This window comes from Emiliania huxleyi (genome assembly GCF_000372725.1).
Source record: "Emiliania huxleyi CCMP1516 unplaced genomic scaffold EMIHUscaffold_70, whole genome shotgun sequence".
Lineage (NCBI taxonomy): Eukaryota > Haptophyta > Isochrysidales > Noelaerhabdaceae > Emiliania > Emiliania huxleyi.
The window spans coordinates 554,075-576,952 of NW_005196755.1; the positions used below are offsets into that span (position 1 = coordinate 554,075).

At 63.8% G+C, this 22,878-nt stretch overlaps 3 protein-coding genes across 3 annotated transcripts; all 3 read right to left on the reverse strand.

Moving 5' to 3' along the window:
• Positions 1 to 2,450: 2,450 nt before the first annotated feature.
• EMIHUDRAFT_216744 (hypothetical protein) lies at positions 2,451 to 3,105 on the reverse strand (the record flags this gene model as incomplete). The annotated part of the gene is made up of 2 exons (XM_005761704.1): positions 2,451 to 2,912; positions 3,007 to 3,105. 2 exons carry the CDS (start codon positions 3,103 to 3,105, stop codon positions 2,451 to 2,453), a joined length of 561 nt encoding a protein of 186 aa, XP_005761761.1.
• Positions 3,106 to 5,024: 1,919 nt separating this feature from the next.
• Positions 5,025 to 6,221, reverse strand: EMIHUDRAFT_216745 (hypothetical protein; the record flags this gene model as incomplete). The annotated part of the gene is made up of 1 exon (XM_005761705.1): positions 5,025 to 6,221. One exon carries the CDS (start codon positions 6,219 to 6,221, stop codon positions 5,025 to 5,027), a length of 1,197 nt encoding a protein of 398 aa, XP_005761762.1.
• A 6,445-nt stretch (positions 6,222 to 12,666) lies between these two features.
• On the reverse strand, positions 12,667 to 17,434 carry EMIHUDRAFT_452911 (hypothetical protein; the record flags this gene model as incomplete). Its single annotated transcript, XM_005761706.1, has 11 exons — positions 16,928 to 17,434; positions 16,674 to 16,808; positions 16,481 to 16,601; positions 16,352 to 16,409; positions 16,105 to 16,167; positions 15,482 to 15,722; positions 15,198 to 15,416; positions 14,811 to 14,935; positions 13,877 to 14,619; positions 13,729 to 13,811; positions 12,667 to 12,852 (listed from the first exon to the last, which is right to left on the reverse strand). Exons 1-11 carry the CDS (start codon positions 17,426 to 17,428, stop codon positions 12,667 to 12,669), a joined length of 2,475 nt encoding a protein of 824 aa, XP_005761763.1. The 5' UTR covers positions 17,429 to 17,434.
• Between the last annotated feature and the right edge of the window lie 5,444 nt (positions 17,435 to 22,878).

The window sequence follows — 22,878 nt, forward strand, 5'->3', positions numbered from 1 at the left end:
CTTCGACCACCACTCGCGTCTCTGTGAACTCTGTCGAGCGGGAGCTTGGTCAGGGGTGTTAAAGAGACGTAGCTCGTAGGGCCTTCCTTATAAGGATCATTATAAATGTTGATTCTCGCCCCTCTAAGTATTGATATTGAGTATTGTCAGCCTCATCTCTAAGTATTGACAATATATTGACATATTGATCGCTGATTTTAACCTCCAAGAGCACCAAATGTCGACATTTGTCCCAAACATCGCCTAGATGTGGGCTGAAATCGAAAAAATCACGAGTTCAAAGCGATTTTTATGCGATTTAAGCGATTTTGGCCCGTTTTTAACGATTTAGAGCCATTTTCAAGCCCGGGATGGGCTCCCATATTGATATGTTGAGTCCAACCTGACGGTCCTGACCAGCCCAGGCCCAGCCTCTCCTCTAAGTATTGCAATATATATTGATATTGATCGCTTCTCTAAGTGTTGGAGCAATATGTTCAACATTTATAAGGATCCTTACTTCCTTAGGCTCGCCTCTCACACCCTCACTGTCTGATGTAGGTTCTTCATTCTTATCAATTTATCTGGGCCCGGGGTTGTGCGTTTATATGTGAACAGCGTTTTGGGTCCGGGGTTGTGTTTTTGTGTGAACGCTCGTCCATGCGACCGGCAAAGGCTGGGTCAAAGAGCACAAGGGACAGCACTATGACGCGCTCCATGTCAAGAACGGAATCGTCAACATTTGTCTCGTCGAAAGGGCGGCATCGCGCCGCCAACCAAGAGAATCATCCTCAACTTCGCTTAAAGAGGTCGGCAGCCCGAGGCAGCGCCGTCGACCGCACCGACTACGGCACAGCCTCTGGCAGCGCCCGGGGCTTCGTCCAGCACCACTCGCAACAGCTCTCGCGCGCCGCCGTCTGTGGCGACGCGCAGAACATCAACAACGCTGCTCGCAACATGCGTGTGGCGCACTCATTCATGACCGGTCTCAATGCCCCACCCCCCTGCGCGCGGGCCTTCTAGGCCCGCGGGTAGTCTCCCTCCATCCCCAGGGCCTCCAGGGCTCGCACCTCAACCTCTCACAGACCAGCGCATAGCGCCATGGGACGTATTTTCTTCTCATCAGAAGGCTGTGGATCGCGTCACACCAATCCTCGCTACCCAACGCGGCCAAAGGATATCCACCTCGAGAACCTCGAGAGGCTGTGAACAGCGTCGTCCACCGGCGTCGGGGGCCCCAACGAATATGCAAACAGTCTTCGACTCGCGAGTCGCAAAAACCGTCCTTTCGCGCCTCTCCAGCCTTGACCTGCGCGTGCTGACGTGCACATCCGCCCTGAGCCTGGCGGTCGGCGTGGCAGTCGGCCGGCTCGCGAGACCGCGATGCAAGCGGGAGGCCACACCGTGCAAACTGCGGCTCCGGCTTGCAGAGAGGCCGCTTCTTCTCCTCAACGTGCTTATTCCGTCGACGCTGCTTCCTGCCTCCCTGCGCCACGATGACGGAACCACCGTGCTCTGCGACCTCACCCTGGCGTCCGGCATGGTCGCCGCCGTCGCCGCAGCAGGGTCCGCCAGTGCGCAGCTCGCGCCGAGCCTTGACCTGCGTGGCTCCGTGCTCGCGTCCTCCGCAGTGGCAATGCGAGCTCTGCCCGACAGCGACGCTAAGCGCTCCGCAAGCCGCACCCGGCGTTCGCCAATCTCTCGCCTCTCGCCCCCGCCGCCGGCGCCGCATCTCGCAGCACGCCTCTCGCCGCCGGCGCCGCCCGGCTCGCCGCCCCCGCTGCCTTCGCCGCCGGCCTCTCCGCGAGAGCCACCGCGACAGGTCCGAGAGTCGCCCCTCCGGCTTCGCCCTCTTCGCCAGCCGTATGCTTATATTCCCTTCGACCCAAGGCTGTCGCCGCCTCCGCCTGAGCCGCCGCCTCCGGCAACACCGTCTCCTTCAACGCGGTCCTCGGGGTCTGAGGGTAGCGCCACGACCCGTCACCTGAAGCCCGTCGCCGGAGGCGCCTCGAGCACCGGTACTGTCGGTTCCGCGGGGGGGCGGGAGGGGCATCTCCATCTGCGCGTCCGGGGGCGGGGTTTGGAGGCGGAGTCGGAGGCAGAGCCAGAGGCACCGCTCCTCGGTCGGACAGAGCTGTGCGTGCTTTTGGTGTGAGGGTGAAAATATAGCAGCTCGCCTCTGTCTCGTGCATAGCCAGCGCGTGCTAACGCCGCCAAAGTCTTTTCCCTCCTGACTTTACCCACGTGCATGTCACAGTAACACAGACTCCCAGACGCCAGACACACGCCTCACGCGGTGTCGCGCCGCGATCTCGCTCTCCGTGCGCAAATTTCTCTTCCCGAACTTACTATGTGCGCGCATACCCGTCGGTGAAGGTCACCCCACGACGGCGACTTGCGACGCAGGCCAGCGTGCGCTTCGCGCCCCGGCCGCGCCCTCACGCACCCTCCGCATTTTCGTGTGCTCATCCTCATGCCGACCGCAGCCGCTTGGGGATCGGCGCGGTAACGTCAACGCCGTACCGGATCTTGTTGGCCGATCCGATGGCGAGATCCATCGCCGACGTGCGCCGCTCCAGCTCGTAATAGTCGGAGAGCAGGCGCTGGCGAACGGCGGCAGCGATGGTGTCTGAAATCAGCACCGTGCCGGCCGAGGCGTCCGAGGCCGACGAGCGGCGCTCGCGCTCGTAGTAATCGACCAGGCACAGGTTGGCGGGGGCGGCGAGCGTAAAGTTGGTGGAGAGGCATTTGATCTGGCCGTTGTTCTGCTTGCTCAGCACGGCGTCGTGCGAGAGGCGGCGCCCGTCCTTTGTCACGTTGATGCAGCGCGTCAGCTTCGTTGACGCTTGGAGGAAGCGGGCGAAGAGCTCTTTCCCAGCGGCCGGGTCGAATCCCTTGCCGTTGAGGATGGAAATGGGCTTGCCGATGGCCTCCTGAAAGCGAGGTCCGCGTGAGTGGGCTTCTGATCTTGGGCTCGCGGTGTGTTTTTGCGCGAGGGTCAGCATTGTCGCGCGGCAGGCAGCACACCGATGACTCAAAGCCCCAGGTGTCGAGCCACGCATCGTCTGCGGCGACGATATAGAATGGGTGCTGGTCGGTGGTGAAGACAGTGCACATCAGCGACATACCGGTATGTCCTCTCTCGGCGTGAGCTCGCTGATGCTGGCCGATGAAGAGGTCCCGGCCGAGTGCCCCATGTGACTATCACAGTAGCCCCGGGACGGGGGGGGGGGCGGGCCTCACCCGGGGCTCACCGGGGCCCGGCCGTCCCCGCCCCCTCCCTCACCTGCCCCACCCCGGGGCCTCACCCCACCCCGGTGCTAGCCCCGGGCTGCCCGACCTGGCCAGCCGGTTTGAACATCGCTGTCAGGGACCTCCAAGGGCTCCACCCCGGCCCCTGGCTGACTGCCAGCACCAATGCACCTGCCTGAAGCAGTGGGTTGCTGTAGGGAACGCATTTCACGGCTTGATTCGCACCGGAGGGCGGAGGGGTAGCTCGTCCCCGGGTGCGCCCTCACTGCCCCGGGGGTGGGGCCTCACCGCAGCCGGCGACGTCCCGGGGTGAGGTCTCGGGGTGAGTCCCGGGTGAGGCCCGCCCCCCCCCCGTGATAAGCACACCAGGAAGAAGAATTCTTCGAACTCATGGAGAACCGCCTCTCACAGCAGACTGGCACGGATTTGTGCCTGTGTTTGCTCGTGCGTGTCGTCATCATCTGTCTCGCGTCCACCCATACCGCGTTGGTGTCCAGTCCGAGCGTGAGTGATCTGTGATCTGTGAGGGTCCGCCCGCAGGCGCATTTTGTATACCGGAGTATTACCTTCGCCTACGTAGCCTACTCGAGTAAGTGTGTGAGTGAGTACTCTTGATACGAAACCACGACGACACACACCAGTCGACTCGCGTCGGTTGCCTCCATGAACCGCGGAGCTATTCTCGCGTCCACACCAGCACGGACGGCCCTTCGCCGGACGAGACAACCGATATCTACGCGACGATGGCCGAGGCCGCGGCGCACAGGGCGGAGGCTCGGAGCGAGCGCCAGCAGCTTTAGGGGCGAGCTCGTGTCGCCGACAAGGCACCACACGGACCTCCCGAGAGGACGCGCGCGGCGCGGACGGGGGCGCGACGCGACGGATGAGATGTAGACCACCGCGCACATACCGTACATCGATACTGCGCACATACGATATATACCGTACCACACGTGCTGTCCGGCGTCCGGGCGCGGAGGAGCGGCTCAAAGCGTGGACGAGTGCCCGCGGTGTTCTCATGCACGGTACTCAAGCGATCCGGCTTCGCGGGGGAGAGGGATCTCGGATCAGGCGTATACCTACACGTACACCGGGTTTCCGTTACTTGTTAAACGGTCATTCTATATACACGCGACACGGTACACCGAACACCATTATACTCATTTAGAGCGAGTGACGGGTAATCGTGGCCGTGGCCAAGAAAGATCAAATATTAAGGGCTCTATTTTGCCTACCGCAAAAAACTCGACGGTTTTGGGCGTTTCAGAGCACGCTGAATCAATTGGCTGAGCTAGAACTCTCCCTCTCCCTTTCCTTTCATAATTATTGACTCAAAACTCGATGATCGCGCGACTTTGGAGAAGTTCTAGCTCAGCCAAAACGTTCCTCTCGAGAAATTGACTTAGGAAGCCGCAAACGGCAGCTTCAAAGCCTCACCGGCGCTTATTATTTCTTTGGCGTAGGGGACCAAAACCCCTGAAAATTTTCTTCGCCTGCGGCGGGCAATTAATTTCGCGACTTTCGCGTTCGCAGCTATTTCACACGACTTTATCCGTCATTACACACCGAACACCGGTAGCGGGTAGGGTAGGGTAAGGCGTAGGGCTATACTACACTCTACAGTACACTCTATAGCCCTATATCTAGCGCGTAGGCGCAGGCGGCTAGGGCCTCGCCAAGCGGGGAACTGTACTCAAGATCTCACGCCGCAAGTCGAGTATATCACGTATACCATGCAAGTTGGTAGTTGCAAGAGCAAGTACATGCGCTTTTCCTAGGAGCTAGGTCCTTCGCTACCGCCGCCTCGGAGGCTGCCATGTGCCAAAGCTCCCGAGGGACTTCTCGAACTGTCGCACCTCCTTGTCCACGGCGCGTCTCTGCCGCCGCTTCTCCTTGCGGAGCTCCTCCGCCTCCCGCGCCTCGCGCCGCTCGCGACCCCATCGGAGTGCTTCCTGGCAGCCGTAGGCCAGTAGGACGAGGGCGCCGACGACGAGCACTGGCGTGATCAGTGACCACATGCGCGCGCGCCGCCGCAGTTCGGCCTCGCGCTCGGCGGCCTCCCGTGCGAGTCGTTTGTCCTCGATGTCGAGGTCGAGCACGTGCAGCTCGGGCGCGTCGTGCCAAGTGAGGGGCTCGACCTGGCCCGAGATCACCTTCCATTGGCCGATATTCCTTGCGCTCGTCTTCCCAATCCTCCGCGCGGTCGAGCTGGCGATGTCCGCCGGATGCCACGCCATGGCATTGGCCGCGTACATGAAGCCGAGGTCGGTGCCGACGTGTCCCTCGGTGCCCACCATCCACTGGCCGTTGGCCGAGCAGTAGCGCAGGAAGATGCGCTGCCGGTCGGGGGTCGCAAGTACATCGAGGTCGACGAGCTCGTAGACTGGACGCCGGTCGCAGAGCACATCCACCACTCGCACGTACTCCCCCAACATCGCCGCCTGCAGATGGTTGGGCGTCGCGCCGTGCAGCAGCACGCGCGTGGGCGCGGCGGCGGCCTTGGCGAGGATGTGCGCCTCGTGCGTCACCGCCGCGGCCTCGCCCGCCGCGCCCGTGACGATGCGCAGCGCGGGCGCGGGCAGCCAACCTCGCCCACCCACGTGCACATGCCACACGCCCGTGATGTCAGACGGCGTGCTCGCATTGTCGTACACGGCGGCCCAGCCTTGATTGGTGGCAACTTGCGAGCGCGTGCCGATGATCCACTGGCCCGTGAGTGTGTGCGACCGCAGCACGGCTTCGGGCGCGAAGCCACGCGGCGCCTTGCGCAGAGCGCTTCGCATGGCCTCCTGCGTCGGAGTCACGAGCGAGTACATGGGCCGGCTATTGTGTGGCTCGTCGTCCAAGACATACTCGCCAAGCCACTGATCATGCGTGCTGTGCGGCACAATGCCGACGAAGTAGAGGTGCGCATGCCACTGTAAACCTTCAGTGTTGGCCATGGCGCCGGCGATCGTGGCGATCGTGGCGATGGCCATGTTGGTCACCATGCACATGCATACAGAGTTCCACACACTTCATCGTCCAGGTTCCCGCAAGGCGCGCGATACACAGGTGGTTGTTCCTATGAACGAAATCTCTTCTCTGATTTCCACCAGCTCCTCCCCCCGCCAGGAGCCAGGAGTTGGTTTTAGGTATGTTGTTGGCAAACCAAGAGTTGGTCGTGACGGCTTTCGCCAGAACCGCTATAATGCGTGATAACGCCAGGCAAAATATGGCGTAAACGGCACATCAGGATTGCGCGCGCATATCAGGATTGCGCGCGATGGCAATCAGCGCGCAATTCCCGTAATTCCATCCGGGGCCGGGACGTGCGCTCTCACCAACCCCGAAAAAGTCACTGTTCTGCTGGCAAAAGACAAAAGTATGTATGTAGGAAGGTGAAGAACAGTCAGGCTCGGACTGGACACCGACGCGGTATGGGTGGACGCTAGACAGATGATGACGACACGCACGAGCGACACACGACACAGACACAAACAAGCTCACAAGACACACACGCAGCCAGCGGGCTGCCACACATCCTGAGTGGGCGTACACATCACTCAGGCCACGTCCCCCCTGTCGCCCCCCCCAGCACTCCAAGGTGCCAAGAGACAAACAACAGCACAACAACACAGACAGGCGACAGGGCGAACGTGTGAGACTAGAGCAGGGTTGCTCCGCCTCTAGCAATCTCGTCGCCAGCCGCAAGGCATGGACGAGACCGTGTGTGGGGTCTTGTGAGGTGTCTATGGACGCCCTCCTCACAGGCTATTGGCCAGCCGCTAGCCCTAACTCGCACTCATGACAAAAGTGTCTGTTCTGCCGAACTCCTCAAAATCTCCTATGTAAATTTGTATGTTCGCGTAATGCGCGACGAAACGGCGTGCCAAAAAGGGGCTCCAAAAGAGGCGGACGGAGGAGACTGCAGTCATCATCGTCGATTGCGCGCGCGCTCGGCTCTGCATGGACGCGCGAGCTCACGGCGAGTTGCCTCACGCGGTGTTGCCGCCGGCAGCCCCGGCCACCCGCCGTCTCCGGCCGCGGACTGCGCGCGTTTGCCTCCAAGACGCAAGAGGTTGGGCTGACGACGACGATCCATTCGCTTCGTTGGCCTCGTGGAATCACCCGAGCCCAGCCTCGCAGGGAGCTGTGGAGCGACCTGATGCTGGAGGCAGCCACAGCGCATTTGCGGTTGCGCTCCAGGGACAAAAAATAATTTTCTTAGACATATACGAGACCACGAAGACACACAGTCACCAGTCGACAACAAAACCGGGCGTTGGCAACGCCTCGAGTGGCGGCACGCCCACCTCCGTTGCGCGTTGGCCACTCCTACGCCTTCGGCAACACCGAAGAGAAGGCCCGCCGCCTAAACATGGGCTGCAAGGCGCGCGGAAGCCCGGCCAACCCTTCTCCCACAAGACCGGCCACGGCTACGTCAAGGCGCATCGCGGTTTCTACCACGACGCGATCATTGTCAAGCACTTGGAGCGCAACAACTTCAACCTGCTGCTCCACAAGACGTTCGGCGGCGGCTTCTCGCCCACCGCCGTTCTCAAGCTGCGCCGAAGCGACGGAGGGGGGGGCGGGCGGGCGCTAACTATGGGCAACTACATGTCGAAGGTTCGAGGACGACTACTCGCCGCCTGGGTCGTTTGGGGCGCGCGGCTCCGTCGAGGACCGGGCGCGCCCCTTACCCGGCGCGGCGTAGGTCCCACTCTGACGTATAGAGGGGAGGCACGGACAACGGCCCAATTCATCAATTCCACTCATTTTCTGGTGCCTAGCCCCGTGCAACAGCGGTCCGGCAGGCTGCCCCCAAGGCCCCCCGGGCCGCTGCGGGTTTTGGAGTTATGCTTAGGCACAGCTTCGGCGATGGCAGCCCCTCTCTGGGGTGTTGCATAGGCGGGGAGTCTCCCCCGCTGGTCTCCTCCTTCGCTTTTTTTCTTTTCTTTTGAGAGCAGGACGCCGGGTTTGTCTTGTATGTGCGTGTCGGGCCGGGGTGTGAGCGAGGGGCAGAAGGGGCGGGGGCGTGCGGGGCAGAGGCCCAACGTCGGGCGGCTTGTCGGGGTCCGGAGAATTCGAGGGGGGAATGAGGAGGGGGGGATGGGCGGTCGGCGTCGGGGTAGAGCGACAGGTGCGTACGGGGTAGCCGTCACTCTCCTGCCTCGAAAGGGCGGGGCTGTCCCGGAAAGTGAGAAACGCCGGGCAGCGTGGCGCACAACTGAACCCTCCCATACGTGCTTGTGCTCCTCCTTTGCTGTCCCATCTCCTCATCTCTTTCCCGCCTGGGCGGGGCGGTGGGCGGGCGCGCGGTGCGGCATGGCGTGTGGTTTTCTCTCTCTCTCTGTGTGTGGTTTGTATTATTAACAACGAAGGCGCTCTCAAAAAAGAAAAAATCTCCGCGCGGCCTGACTAGATCCGCCGTGTTGGTTGTTGCACGCCTTGGACCGGTGATTGCCCCCCTCGCGATGCCCCCCTCGCGATGCGGCGTTTGTTGGCCCTTGCGCGAGCGTGCCCGCTTCGCCCCCCATTCCATGCGCTGCAGCGCGCTCGTGCCCGCCGTGCTGCGACTCCCAAAACAAACCCACGTCATGCTCACCCGATTTTATGCTGCTGACGCTCGCCCGCCGCATCGCTTGCCTGCGCCCTCGCAGATCCAAAACGGGAAGATGACCGTGTCCGGAAAGCACAGGAATATGACCGTGTCTGGAAAGCACAGGCTGAGTCCAAGAGCGATGGTGCTGATTATGATGTGCATCGCCGATCCGGTGTCAGCGGTCTGGACATGGCCATGGGGATCCGGGAGGATAGCACCACCACCATTGACCTCTCACCCGAGTCCGCCTCCGCATCCTCCATCGCCACTTCCTCCTCCGCCAGCGCCGCCGTTTCCACCGCCTCCTCCGCCAGCGCCGCCGTCCCCATCGCCTCCGCCGATGCCTCCGCCCAGCGTGCCACCGCCTCCATCGGCGCCGCCGTTTCCACCATCGGCGCCGCCGATTCCATCGGCGCCGCCGTTGCCCAGATCGCCACCGCTGAATCCGGCGTGGCCGCCGGCACAAACATTGGCAACGAGAACAGGCGGGCAAATGATAGCGCAGCAATACCGTTATGTGCTTCCTCCGTTCCCACCGCTGCGAGCATCGGCTGATTCGCCCGCGCCTCCCCCGCCGGCCCCGCCCCATCCACCACAGCCGCCTTCGCTGCCACCGAAGCTGCCGCCACCATCACCACCACCGTCGCCAATGCCGCCGCCACCAAGTCAGCCGCCGCGTCCACCGCCGCATCAACCGCCACCCCCGCCGCCGCCATCACATCCGCCGCCATCGCCGCCCGCGCCGTCTCCGCCGCCACGAACTCCGCCGCCTTCTTCGCCACCACCGACACCACCCCCGCAACCACCTACACAGCCGCCCTCTCCTCCCCCACCACGGCCGCCGCCCGAACTCCCGCCGCCGCCGCCGCCGCCCCAGCCGCCCCAGCCGCCCCCGACGCCGCCCCCGCCAAGCCCGCCCCCTCCGCGCCCGCCGCCGCCGCCAACTGCGCCACCTCCACCGACGTCAGAATTCGACTTTTTCAGGAATCGCAACGTTGGGCTGTTGTTGGAGCCCTACATTGGGTCTCACCCAAACAGCCTGATCATGTTCGGCATGTTTACCGGTGTCTTCGCCGTCGGTGTCTTCGCCGCCGCGGCTTGCATAGTGCAAGGGGGGTCCAGGTTGCGCAACTTGCGTTCGTTGGTCCGAGCCGGCGGGGGAGGCAGCACATGGTCGAATTCCTTGAGGTGGAAGTGGAATGATACTCGGAAACACACACGTCTCATGGGGGAAGATCCCGTAGAAAGCGGAGCGATGAATCCTGCGGAACTTCGGAAGGAAAGGATGGAGGCCTTGGCGGCGGCGGCGGAGAAGCTGGCAGAGTCGGCGGAGAAGCTGGCGGCGTCCGTGGCATCGGCGGCGGGTCTGGCCCAGCAAGTGGACGAGCGGACGTCGGCAGCAGCGGCGGCAGTGGCGGCAGCAGAGGCGGCAGCGGAGGCGGCAGCAGAGGCGGTGGAGACGGCGAAGAAGCTGGCGGGGTCCGAGGCAGCGGCGGCGGATCTGCAAGCGAAGGCAGTCATCGACACCGAAGCAGGCACCGTCCGACGCTCGATTGGACTGCCCAAGAAGGCGCGAGCGGCAAGCGACGGTGGCGCCGGGCCGTACGCGAGGATCGGACCGCAAGCATCGAACCGAGCTAGCAAGCAAGACCGACGCTAGCCCACACTAGCCCGCCACACTAACCCACGCATGTGTGCACAGGCGAGCAAGCTGGGCCAGTCGCCGGCGTCGCGCGCTGCCAAGGCCAAGGCGGCGGCCGTGGAGGCGGCGGCGGAGGCGGCGCGGCAGGCGGAGGAGGTGAAAGGCACTCCCCCACAGAACCCCGCACATGCGATGGGTGCCCCGCACACGCACGCGCTCACCACAGGCAATCTCGTACACACGCACCTCATCCACATCTGCACTTGCAGGCATCGTACGCACAGCCACACACGCGGCCCACCCGCCCCTTGACTCCGGCCGAGCGCGTGGAGTGAGGTGCACCCGACCCCCCCTTGTAGGCGTCGTTCCACGGGGAGAGGGAGGCGAGACCCCCGCGCCTCACGACTCCGGCCCCCTCAAGCCCCGCAAGGCGGCTCAGCCACTCAACCTCCCTCGCTCTCGCGGCTGTGAGGGAACGCGCGCGCGGAGCACCTACGGGCCAAGGGGGCTCCCAGGGAGAGGCGGTGCGGGGAAGCAGCATCAGGTGAGAGCAGGATCCAGGAGGGACAAGGATCTTTGCGCTCGGGTCGGCCTTGAACAAAGGGTTCCAGGTTTTAGATCTCACCATTGGTGTCGGGAGATCAAAACTGGACGGCCCCGAGGTAACGTAATTTCGGTGTTGGGATCTTGGGTTACTTCTCCCGTCACAAAGAACCCTGCACAAAGACCGCAGGGCGGGGACCTGTTCCTTTTTACCCATCTCCTAGTAGAGGTGTCCGTTTTTATTTATTTATTTACTTCTCCCGTCATGAGAGAGCCACCATGTGGATCCGTATGAACTATGATGATTCCTGACAACCGCCACAGTCAACTTTCGTCGCAGTTCCCGCTCTGAGAGGAGCTCGGAGCTGCGCTGAGCCCTGGTCTGACAGCCTGACAGCAAACCCCGGTGGGACAGCGCCTGACAGTGCCCGACAGCCTGACAGCGCTGACAGCACTTTCTCCGACAGTCTGACAGCACGTATCTGACAGCCTGACAGCAGAGTCTGACAGTCGAGGTGCTCCGTCGCTGTCAGGCCCTAACGTGACAGCCTGACAGCTGCCCGACAGCCCGACGGCAGCCCCTTGGAGTGTGAAGGCTTCGTAGCCCTCCGGTCTACTGAAGATCCGCAGGACTGGAGCGAAAAAAAGCAAGCGAGTGGTGAGTGTGGTCCATGTCCATGTAGTCATGGGATGGTCGTGGGTCTCTCTCTCAACCCTCCCGTCCCACACCTCTGCGCGTCTGTGGGGACCCCTCTCTAGCACCGGCGGCTCAGCTGTGCTACTACAAATGAAGCTACCAGCTAGCCTTCTGGGGCCCTACAGTCATATGCCTACGGCGTCTGGGTGGGGGTGGCCGCCGCCGTCTGTGCCGCCGCCGCCGCCTGCGCCTGCGCCGCCATATGCGCTCCCAAGGCGGCCGCCGCCGCCGGCGTGATCACGCCGTGTAGGAGGAGAGGCTGAGAGTATGTGTAGTAGAGTCCTGCTGGTCTCCTCTTGATAGTGTCATAAGTGTGGCTGGTGTGTGTCAGAGCCTGACAGCACCCCGACAGCACCACCTGACAGCACCTGACAGCAACAGCCCAACGTCTGACAGCAGCAGCAGCCTGACAACTCTGACAGCTCCGACAGCGTCTGACAGCAACACCCGACAGCTCCGACAGCACCCGACAGCTACAGAGCACCTCGACTGTCAGACACGCACCCGACAGCACCCGACAGCACTGACAAAACCTGACAGCTGGTCTGACAGAGGCACCTGACAATGCCTGACAGCTGCCCGACAGCCCGACAGATCACCTGACAGCACCTGACAGCCTGACAGCCAGGGCTCAGGAGCTGCGGCGTGCGGGTCAGTTCGACAACTGGAGCTGTGTCGCCGGCGTACTTACAATGGTGCCAGTGAGGCGCGAGTCGGAAGGCCGCGACCGTCAAGCCCAATTTTCCTACAATCGCTGTGAACGCAGCCACGTAAATTGCTACCGTTAAGGGGGTTAATGGGTGTGCATGCGTGTTTGGGGGAAAGGGTTGACGGGGTGGGGGGGGGGGGTTAGCCCAGATGTGGGCGAGATGTGGGCGAGAGGACGGCCTCGCTCGCTCGCCATGTTGGCCACACAGGGCACGTGGTGGGTTCTTACGACTACCGTTCCCGCCTTCACGAGTCGCCCCACTACTCCTCTTCTCCGCGCGCCTCTGCGACGCGGTACGGGTCCATGTCGAAGGCCTTGTAGCGCACGAGCCTTGCGGTGAGCAGCTCGCACACTGCCTGCCCGACGCGCCCGAAGCCGCACACGAGCACGTACTCCCCCTTGTCGATGTCTTCGGAGTCGGGCTGCAGCACGAGCCCGCCGCGCGCCTTCTCGAGCCGCGTCGAGAGGGACGCGCCTGCGCGGGGAGGTTCCGGGAAGGTTCCGGGGAGGTTCCGGGAAGGTTCCGCGAAGCTTCGGGGGAGGCTCGCGGAGCCGTCTCGAGCAACGAGAGGGGGCACCCAGATCGTCCAAAAAGGGCTGACTCTCGGCTGTCTCTCGGCTGTCTCTCGGCTGTCTCTCGGCTGTCTCTCGGCTGGCTCTCGACTGGCTCTCGGCTGTCTCTCGGCTGTCTCTCGGCTGTCTCTCGGCTGTCTCTCGGCTGTCTCTCGGCTAGCTCTCGGCTGGCTCTCGGCTGTCTCTCGGCTGTCTCTCGGCTGTCTCTCGGCTGTCTCTCGGCTGTCTCTCGGCTGTCTCTCGGCTGTCTCTCGGCTGTCTCTCGGCTGTCTCTCGGCTGTCTCTCGCCCAGCTCGTTGAGGAAAGGCGTGAGGAACATCGAGAGCACGACCACCGTCAGCATGAGCTTGACCTGCCCGGCGGGGAGAGGTGGGGGAGAGGTGGGGGAGGGATGGGGGAGAGGTGGGGGAGAGGTGGGGGAGAGGTGGGGGAGAGGTGGGGGAGAGGTGGGGGAGAGATGGGGGAGAGGTGGGGGAGAGGTGGGGGAGGGATGGGGGAGAGGTGGGGGAGAGGTGGGGGAGATATGGGGGAGAGGTGTGGGAGAGGTGGGGGAGAGGTGGGGGAGAGGTGGGGGAGAGATGGGGGAGGGATGGGGGAGAGGTGGGGGAGAGATGGGGGAGAGGTGGCGGAGAGGTGGGGGAGAGGTGGGGGAGAGGTGGGGGAGAGATGGGGGAGAGGTGGGGGAGAGGTGGGGGAGAGGTGGGGGAGATATGGGGGAGATATGGGGGAGATATGGGGGTGAGCTCGACCTGCCCAACAGGGAGGATGCCGTGCGTCTGCGCCAGGCCAAAGATGACGAACGCGAATTCGCCGCCCTGCGAGAGCAGCAGGCCTAGCACAGACAGCGGCGGGATGACGGCGCCGCCCGTGGACGAGACGTCGCCGTGGCCGCGAGACGAGCAGTGCCCGAGCGAAGCGCGGCGGCGGGCTTCATCTGGTTGGCGGTGCAGATAGCGGCGACGATCGCCGTCTTGGAGAGGTGCAGGGCGAGCGCGAGTCCTACGACAGCGGGCGCGGAGGCGAGGGCGAGGGGCAGGTCGATGGAGAAGCCGGTGGTCACGAAGAAGAGGCCTAAGCAGCAGGCCAGCAGCGAGCTGGTCAGTGGGGGGGGCAAGTCGATGGAGAAGCCGGTGGTCACGAAGAAGAGGCCTAAGCAGCAGACCAGCAGCGAGCTGGTCAGTGGGGGGGGCAGGTCGATGGAGAAGCCGGTGGTCACGAAGAAGAGGCCTAAGCAGCAGACCAGCAGCGAGCTGGTCAGTGGGGGGGGCAGGTCGATGGAGAAGCCGGTGGTCACGAAGAAGAGGCCTAAGCAGCAGGTCAGCAGCGAGCTGGTCAGTGGGGGGGGCAGGTCGATGGAGAAGCCGGTGGTCACGAAGAAGAGGCCTAAGCAGCAGGTCAGCAGCGAGCTGGTCAGTGGGGGGGGCAGGTCGATGGAGAAGCCGGTGGTCACGAAGAAGAGGCCTAAGCAGCAGGTCAGCAGCGAGCTGGTCAGTGGGGGGGGCAGGTCGATGGAGAAGCCGGTGGTCACGAAGAAGAGGCCTAAGCAGCAGATCAGCAGCGAGCTGGTCAGTGGGGGGGGCAAGTCGATGGAGAAGCCGGTGGTCACGAAGAAGAGGCCTAAGCAGCAGACCAGCAGCGAGCTGGTCAGTGGGGGGGCAGGTCGATGGAGAAGCCGGTGGGCCATGAACAACGAGGCCGAGGAGGAGGCCGCGGAAGGGGGCGATGTCCGCCTCGATCTGGTAGCGGTACTTCGACTCGGCCAGCAGCACGCCGGCGAGGAACGCGCCTTCAGGCAGAGCTCCGAGAGGGCATCCGAGACGGCGTTCGAGACAGGCGCGGCGGTTCGCCGGCAAGGACGGCGCCGAGGGTGTCGGACAGGCCCAGCGCTTGCGTGAAGGCTGACATCGAGAGCACCGTCAGCAGCGTGATTGCGAGGAAGGCGGTCTGGTCGCGCGCCTGGCCACGGCAGCAATGGCAGATCAGAGGGAGGGAAGAGGAGAAGTGCACGCGCGTAGGAGCAGGAGGCGGAGGGAGGGAGGGAGGTAGGTAGGTGGGTAGGTAGGTGTTACCTCACACGGTCTATTGCAGAGACAAGGAGGGCCCACAGCACACACACCAAGAGTACATGTGCTGCACCGGACATCAGAGGGCCAAGGGTTGGATCAAGCAGCGGGAAGGGGACTGAGCTGGAGGGGGGCTGGGAGGCTGTGGACATCACGATGAACGCTGACGGTGACGGCGGCAAGAAGGCGGTCTGGTCGCGCGCCGACGCGACGAGCTGAAAAACGCGCTGGAGCAGCAGCCGCCCGGTGACAAAGATGATTGCGAGGGCCGAGGCGCTCTTGATAGCGGCGACGCGAAGGGCGGCGCCGAGGGCTGCGCCGGATGAGCCACCGAGAAGCGGCGTGACGACGAGGAGGGGGACGACGGCGATGTCCTGGAAGAGCAAGATGCCGGAGGTGGGGGGGTGAGATGTGGGGGAGATGTGGGGGAGATATATACGGCGCTGTCCTGGAAGAGCAAGATGCCGAAGGAGGCGCGGCCGAAGCGGGTGGCGAGCTCCCCCTTCTCCGACAGCAGCTGGATCACGAAGGCCGAGGAGGAGAGCGCGAGGCCGCCGCCCAAGACGACGGCCGCCGGCCCCGAGGCGCCGAACGCGGTGGCGACGGCGCCGAAGACCAGAGAGGTGAGCGCGAACTGTGCGCCCCCGAGCCGAAAGGCGTCGCGCCCCACCGACTTTAGCCTAGCACACAGCGCGAGTGCGCTGCTCATCTTGAGGGCTCTCGGCTCATCTCTAGTCATCTCGCGTCATCTCGAGGTCAGCTCAAGGTCATCTCGAGGCCAGCTCAAGGTCATCTCGGGTAGTCTCGGGTAGTCTCGAGGTCATCTCGAGGTCATCTCGCGTCATCTCGGAGTCATCTCGGGTCATCTTGAGGTCATCTCGGGTCATCTCGGGTCACCTCGGGTCATCTCGAGGTCACCTCGGGTCACCTCGGGTCATCCCTAGGTCATCCCTAGGTCATCTCGGGGCCATCTCGAGGTCATCTCGAGGTCATCTCGGGTCATCTCGGGTCACCTCGGGTCATCCCTAGGTCATCTCGGGGCAATCTCGGGGAATCTGGAGCCTCTCCAACTCGAGCTCCAGCCCCATCTCGAAGAGGAAGAAGACGACGCCGAACTCCGCGAGCCTGCGGCGGGAGGGGAGGAGAGGGGAGGGGAGGGGGGGGAGGGGCGGGGAGTGCACCTGGCGCCCCGTGCGTGTGTGTGCTCAATGAGTGCTCAAGTGTGTGAGCACAGTGCACGCGCGCAGTGAGTCCGTGCAGTGCGGCGCAGTGGGCGTCTTCCCCGTCTTCCCCGTCTAGCGCGGCGAGCTTGGTCGTGGTGGCGACATCCGACACAACGCCGAGGCCGGTCGGGCCGAGGAGGATGCCTAAGCCAGAAACGCATTCGGACAACAGGAAGAGAAGTGGCGCGCGGGCCGGTACCGGCCGAGGAGGATGCCGGCGAAGAGGAAGCCGAGGACGGGCGAGAGGTTGAGGGTGCCCATGATCGGCGTCACCAGCGCGGCGGTTGCGAGGAGCACCATCGTATCCCGCTCTGCCGGCGAGGCGTGCTCGCGCACCTAGTTCAATTCACTCGCTCCCTCGCTCACTCATCGTGCCCCGCGCTCTGCCGGGCAAGCGTGCTCCCGCACCTCCCGCCACGTCTGCGCCACCGCGCTGGCGCTGCGCCCCACCAAGCCGCTCGGCGCTTCCGCCGTCCTCGCAAGAGCGGTGGCGGCGGCAGAGGTGCGGCCGCCGCCGCCGCCGAAGCGAACCCTCACCCGCTCCTGTGAGAGGAGGTGATGTTTGAGCAGAGTCGTGGTGTCGTGCAGTGTAGTGCACGTCTAGTGCCGTCTCGGCGGTCTCTCGGCGGCCTCTCGGCGACCTCTCGATCTCTCGGCTGTACCTCGGCGCCGCGAGATTGAACGAGCCGCTGCATGGTGGAGGGTGGAGCTCCCCCGCCCGCCGGCTCGGCCAGCCGGTCCGCGAGCGGGCCGCGACTCGTGCACGCCATCAGCAGCACCGCCACGAGCGCCACACGTGCACTCGCCGCGCTGCGGGAGGCCGCCGCCGCCATCGCGCTAAGCCACCCGCCCGCCCGCTCGAGCTGCAGTAGCCAGCGGCGGCGAAGCCGTGCCGCTCGGACTGCAGCCGCTCTGCTGGGCCACCCGCGTGGCCCCAGTCCCCGCGGCCGCCCACCCCAGTCTGGTGGATGCTCTGCAGCGTCGCCTTTGCTGCTGACGCCGCCTGCGCCGCTGCACAAAAGCGGACCCGCGGTGCGGAGCGGCGGCGGCGCAAAGCGGTGAGCGGGCGGCGAGAGCGATCGCGTGGCCGGCGTCGCCAGCGCAGCCGCTCGCGAGGCCACCAGTAGAATAGTCGCGAGCCTCAGCCGCCGCCTCGCGGCCATCGCCGTCTCGTCGGTGGCGGAGGCTAACAGCTCGCGAAAAAAGAATTCGAGGGTTGGAGGAGGGGGGACTGGGCGGTCGGCGTCGGGGTAGCAGGCCGCAGGGCGTACGGGGTAGCCGTCACTCTCCTGCCTCGAAAGGGCGGGGCTGTCCCGGAATGTGAGAGACGCCGGGCAGCGTGGCGCATTACTGAACCCTCCCATACGTGTTTGTGCCTCCTCCTTTGCTGTCCCATCCACTCATCTCTTTCCCGCCTGGGCGGGGCAGCGGGCGAGCGCGCGGTGCGGTGCGGCGTGTGCGTGTGTGCGACTGCGACAGGGGACCGCTCGAAAGGGACCATTGGGCTTGTACTATTAACAACGAAGGCGCTCTCAAAAAGAATTTTCACCCGCTTCGGATCGCTGGTCGAGCGACCCGGGGGATGCCCCGCGCGCCTGACCCATGCGCGAAAACGAATCTGCGAGGCGTGGCCGCTCATGCGGCCCGATGGGGAGGAGGGGGGCGGACTACGGGGATCGGCTTCTTACACAGCCCTTCCCTGCAGCGTGTGTGTGTGTGTGTGTATTCTTGATACGAAACCACGACGACACACACCAGTCGACTCGTATCGGTTGCCTCCATGAACGGCGGAGCTATGCTCGCGCCCACACCACACCTGGCTCCAACGTGGACACGCCCATAGCTGGGGACACTACTAGGTCATGCATGGCATCAGAAGTTTTATCTCTGGGCCCCGAAAGGCATCTCTAGCAGCGTCGTTACGCATGTATGTAAGTAGAAAGTTACGCATGCGCCCTCCCCTCCTGGGCGCATGCGCCTCACGTCTCGCCAGAGCATAAGCCCTTGGTGTGACACGAGACGAGTTTTTCGCCATCGCCGCGAGCAGCAAGCCGCCCGCCGCAAACAGCCGGAGGCATCGCCGCAGCACTGTCTGCGCCGCGGTCCCGCACCCGTCGACGAAGCTCCCCCCGCGGAAGACCGCGCGTAGCGACGCCTTGACGATCGAGATGAGCGCGCTCGAGGCTCGCCCACCTGCTGCCCCTGAGAGAGTTGGTTATGAGTGGGCTCGGCTCCCCCCCTTGGGATCGAAGCTTCCACGACCTCACACCCAACACCATCACAGGCGGGATCAGAAGGAGACTCCGCACCGGACACGACCGCCCGCGGGCACAGACTCCCTACCAAATCGGATCGCACAGGCCCCCCTCGGAGCAGCCCACACACAATCACGCATCAGCAGAATTAGTGCCTGAGTCAGACAGACAGCACAGACAAGGAGAGGAGAGAGAGGAGAGAGAGCGAGAGAGGAGAGGGGAGAGGGTGAGGGTGTGTGCACACGTGTGGAGAGAGAGGGAGGGTGTCTGTGGTGGGCTGTAGTCATACTACGTGGTTACAACCACGCGCCCCTCAGGACACTGTCACTGTCACCTGACACTGTCACTGACACAATCTCACACGACACTAGGCCAGCTGGGCTTCGACACATCGCCATTGTTTTTTGCCCGGCAGCGCGCAGCGCTAATCGGGCGCCCTTTGCTCCTTAGGTTAGGTTAGGATGGTAGGAAGGTGAAGAACAGCCAGGCTCGGACTGGACACCAACGCGGTATGGGTGGACGCGAGACAGATGATTCGACTGACATGTATCCCGACGTGGGCGCTGCGCATCGCCGTCCAGCGGCTCGGGCTACCACTCGACGAGGCGCTCGCGCGGGGCGCGCCGACCCGCCGACCTGCTCGGCGCGCGGCGGCAAGGTGCAGGACCCACTGGGCGACGCGTCCAGCAACATCGGCCGCCTCGGGCACTGCGGCCGCCATAACAGCCTCCTCGCCGCCCTGGCCAAGGTCATGCGGAGCGTGTGGGGCATGCTCGTCGAGGTGGAGCCGCGGGACCACCTCGGCTACTCTAACGACTACCGGCCCGACGTCTCGGTGGCGGGCGCCGGCCGCTCGCGCTCACGCCTCCTCGGCGACGTCAAGTTCAAGGACCCTCTCTCCTCCAACCCGGAGGACGTCGGCCAGCGAGGCGCTTTCGTCGGCCTCGGCAACACCGAGCCCGGCAGGAGCGCGGACGTCTTCGGCCTCGCGAGCAGCGCGGCGCTGTCGGGGACGGCGACTTCAGGCCGAGCGACGGCGGCGGCATGTGGCGTACAAGAAGGCGGACTACGCGCACGCCCTCTCGCGCTCGGACACCGACGTGCAGATGTACCTGTTCGAAACCTTCGGCGGGTGGTGCAACGCGGTCAAGCGGCTGTTCTACCAGATGAAGGACAAGGTGCGCAACAAGCTCTCGAAGCGGCAGCACGAGGACGAGGCGAGCTGGTCGACGCCGGCGGTCGTGGCTGTCGCTGCAGGCCCAGCGCACGTCAGTCGCGCTGCAGTTCGCGGCGGCGGAAGAGATTGCGACCGAGCTCAGGCTCGCCGCGGCGTCGGAGGACGCCGTCGCCTAGACTCCCCTGCGTCACTACGTGCCTGCCCGTCTTTGTAGCCTGGCGTTTGTGCCCCGTTTGTGCCGCGTCCCGTGCCCCCGAGTTCATTTTATAAATGGCGACTGACACGCACGAGCGCCACACAGACACAAACAGGCTCACAAGACACACAGCCAGCTGGCTGCCACACACCCGAGCCGATGAGTGCGAGCAGAGCAGTGGGAGCGAACCTTGGCCCAGCGCCGCGTCTTGCCCGTGCCGCCGACGCCGCCGCCGTCAGCGTCGCCGACCACAGGCTCGTCGGCCGGAGCAGCATCCTCAGAGGCTCATGGCGTGCTTCCGAGCGCGTCCGACGGCCGCGACGCGGCAGCGGGAGATGTCCCGCCCACGCCACCAAGGCAGCCCGGCCCGGCCGCTGCGGGGCCTTGCGGGGGCGCAGGCGTGCAGCGACCTTAGCTCTCGCGGCTGCAGGGCTCCGGTCTAATTCCGGCTGCAGGGCTCGAGTGGAAGAGCGAGAGAGACGCTGTCCCCGCCACAAGTCGGCTGGGGGACGGCGGCCCACGAAGATTCTGAAAACCAATTGGTTTTGCGAATCTATTTTGGCGCGAAACCGAAAGAGAAAAAATCCAGAGGAAGAAGAGAAGCGAAAAAAGAAAAAGCATTCAGAGTCGAAGGCGAGCCGAACAGGCGTGTCCCGTGTCCGAACCCAAACAAAACAAATCCCACGAAAAACAAATTCCTTTGTTGTTTTTGTCCGTTTGGGAGAGAGAGAGAGAGATGCACCAGATCCCCGTTTTTGTGATTTGGTCATGGTGAGAACTTCCCGCCCTGCTGCAAGCGTCTTTTCTTTTTCGAAAAGAAAAGTCCCGACGGAGGTCCCTCGCCCGATTCTGGGCGTATAGGGCACGCTCAAACCCACGCGCCATCACCCTCTCCTCGCCCCCCTCGTCTTTCAATTTTTCACCCCCCCCCCTCCCCTCACCCCACGGCGTTTTATTTTTCGCTTCATCCCCCCCCGGTTTGGGTCGGTTTGGGGTCATCATGCCGAAATCGGGGGGTGGCAAAACCACCCCCCGATTTGGGGCGAATGAAATTGCCCGCCGGGCGCCGCCTTTCAGAGCCGCCGTACCCTGGAAGCCCGGCGAAGCCCTGCTGGGGAAGACAAAAGAAATTGCTGATTTCCGGTCGGTTGGAATCAGTCCCGAGAATCTCTTTCTCAGTCGCTCTCTCCACTTCCGCCGTCTTTTAATTTTTTCTTTTCGTTTTCGCGCCAAAATAGATTCTGTATACCAATTGGTAAACAGAATCGGAAAACAAGAAATTCGGCGGCCGAGTCGGCTGGCGGTCGAGGACGAGAGAGCACAAGTGGGAGCTGGCTCACGGCGAAGTGTCTGCAGCGGCCCACGTAGCACCCTCGAGGCTCCGTCTCTGGGCGCCAGCGAACGCGAGCAATTGCAGCCGCCGCTGCGACCGGCGTGTGCTGTCCCTGAACGAGCGGTCTTCGCCGCGGCTCAGTGTCGACCCACACACTCTCTGGCACGGCGAGGCGCACAGCGGACTGCTCGCCGCCGCACTCAGGCGGCCGACGGCCCTCCACCCTCCTCTCGCCCGACCCTCACACCGTCCGACGCCCGCCACAGGCGCCACTGCTCGATAAGCCGCCGCCGCTCTCCCCGTCGCGCTCGCCTTCAGGGAGGAGATTCGACGCCAAGCTCGAGGCACTGCGAGCGGCGTGCGGCGGGCGCGTGCTGCTCTCCGCGCTCGCGCTTTGACTACGGCGCGGAGCGACCGGCTTCGCCGACGAATGCGTCACACACACATACACATGGACGCCGTCTGTCGGTGCTAGTCTGTGTCGGTGTCGCGTTTCGTAATGAGCCGGGAAGAGCTTTTGACGGAGTCTGTGAGCTCTGTGTGTCCGAGTCTACCTTTTCCGGCCCAATCGTCTTGTCTTGCGAGCGAGCGGACCCACAGACATGAATGGCAATCACACGGAATCTCACACACGTGGCTGGTGTGTCACACAGCTGTCACGAGCCCGACTCGCGCTCTGACCTCTGTGTGTCCTCTCGAGCGCACATCAACGTGTGCGGACGGGCGGCCCCGGCTTTTGCAGTCCCGAGTCAGCACACTCAGGCAGAGCGACTGTGTACGACGGGGGCGCAGCACAGCGGCGGCCGCCCCACGGAGAGAGGCACGACCGCCGCTGTGCTGCCCGGCGTGCCAACGGAGTGGGCGGCGGGCGGCGGCGCGGCACGCAGGGGCAGCTCATGTGTGTGTGGGTGTGTGGGTGGTGCGTGTGGGTCTAACCTCGGGTGATCTCGCGCAGGACTCGTCCCGAGCTTCGCGCGCCTAATCTCGGTGATCTCGGCTGATCTCGGCTGATCTCGCGCATGGGGACTCATCTCGGGTAATCTCGGGTAATCTCGGCTCATCGAGCTCGGGTAATCTCGGCTATCACGATCTCGGGTAATCTCAGCTCATCACAGTCTCGGGTAATCTCGCGTCATCGTGGCTCATCGCGATCTCGGGGATCTCGGCAGATCTCGGCGAGTACAAGACACTGACCGCACTCCTCGGCGCCGTCTCTTGGCGCCATCTCTCACCACGCTCGCGGACACGCCGTTGGCTGTTGATCTCGATGCATCAAGACGATCTCGAGCAATCTCGGCGAACCTCGGCGAGCATCGGCAGGTCTCGGCTAATCTCGCTCCACGGACGAGGCGACTACTGATTAATTAACTAATTCGAGGGGCTATCAGCCAATCGATGAATCCATATCTCTGTGAGCGGGAGAGAGGGGAGGGGAGGGGAGAGGAGAGAGGGGAGGAGGAGAGGAGGAGGAGGCGAGGCGAGGCGAGGCGAGGCGAGGCGAGGCGAGGAGAGGAGAGGAGAGGCGAGGCGAAGAGAGGCGAGGCGAGGAGAGGCGAAGAGAGGCGAGGCGAGGAGAGGAGAGGCGAGGCGAGGAGAGGAGAAGAGAGGAGAGGCGAGGAGAGGAGAGGAGAGGAGAGGGGAGGGGAGGCGAG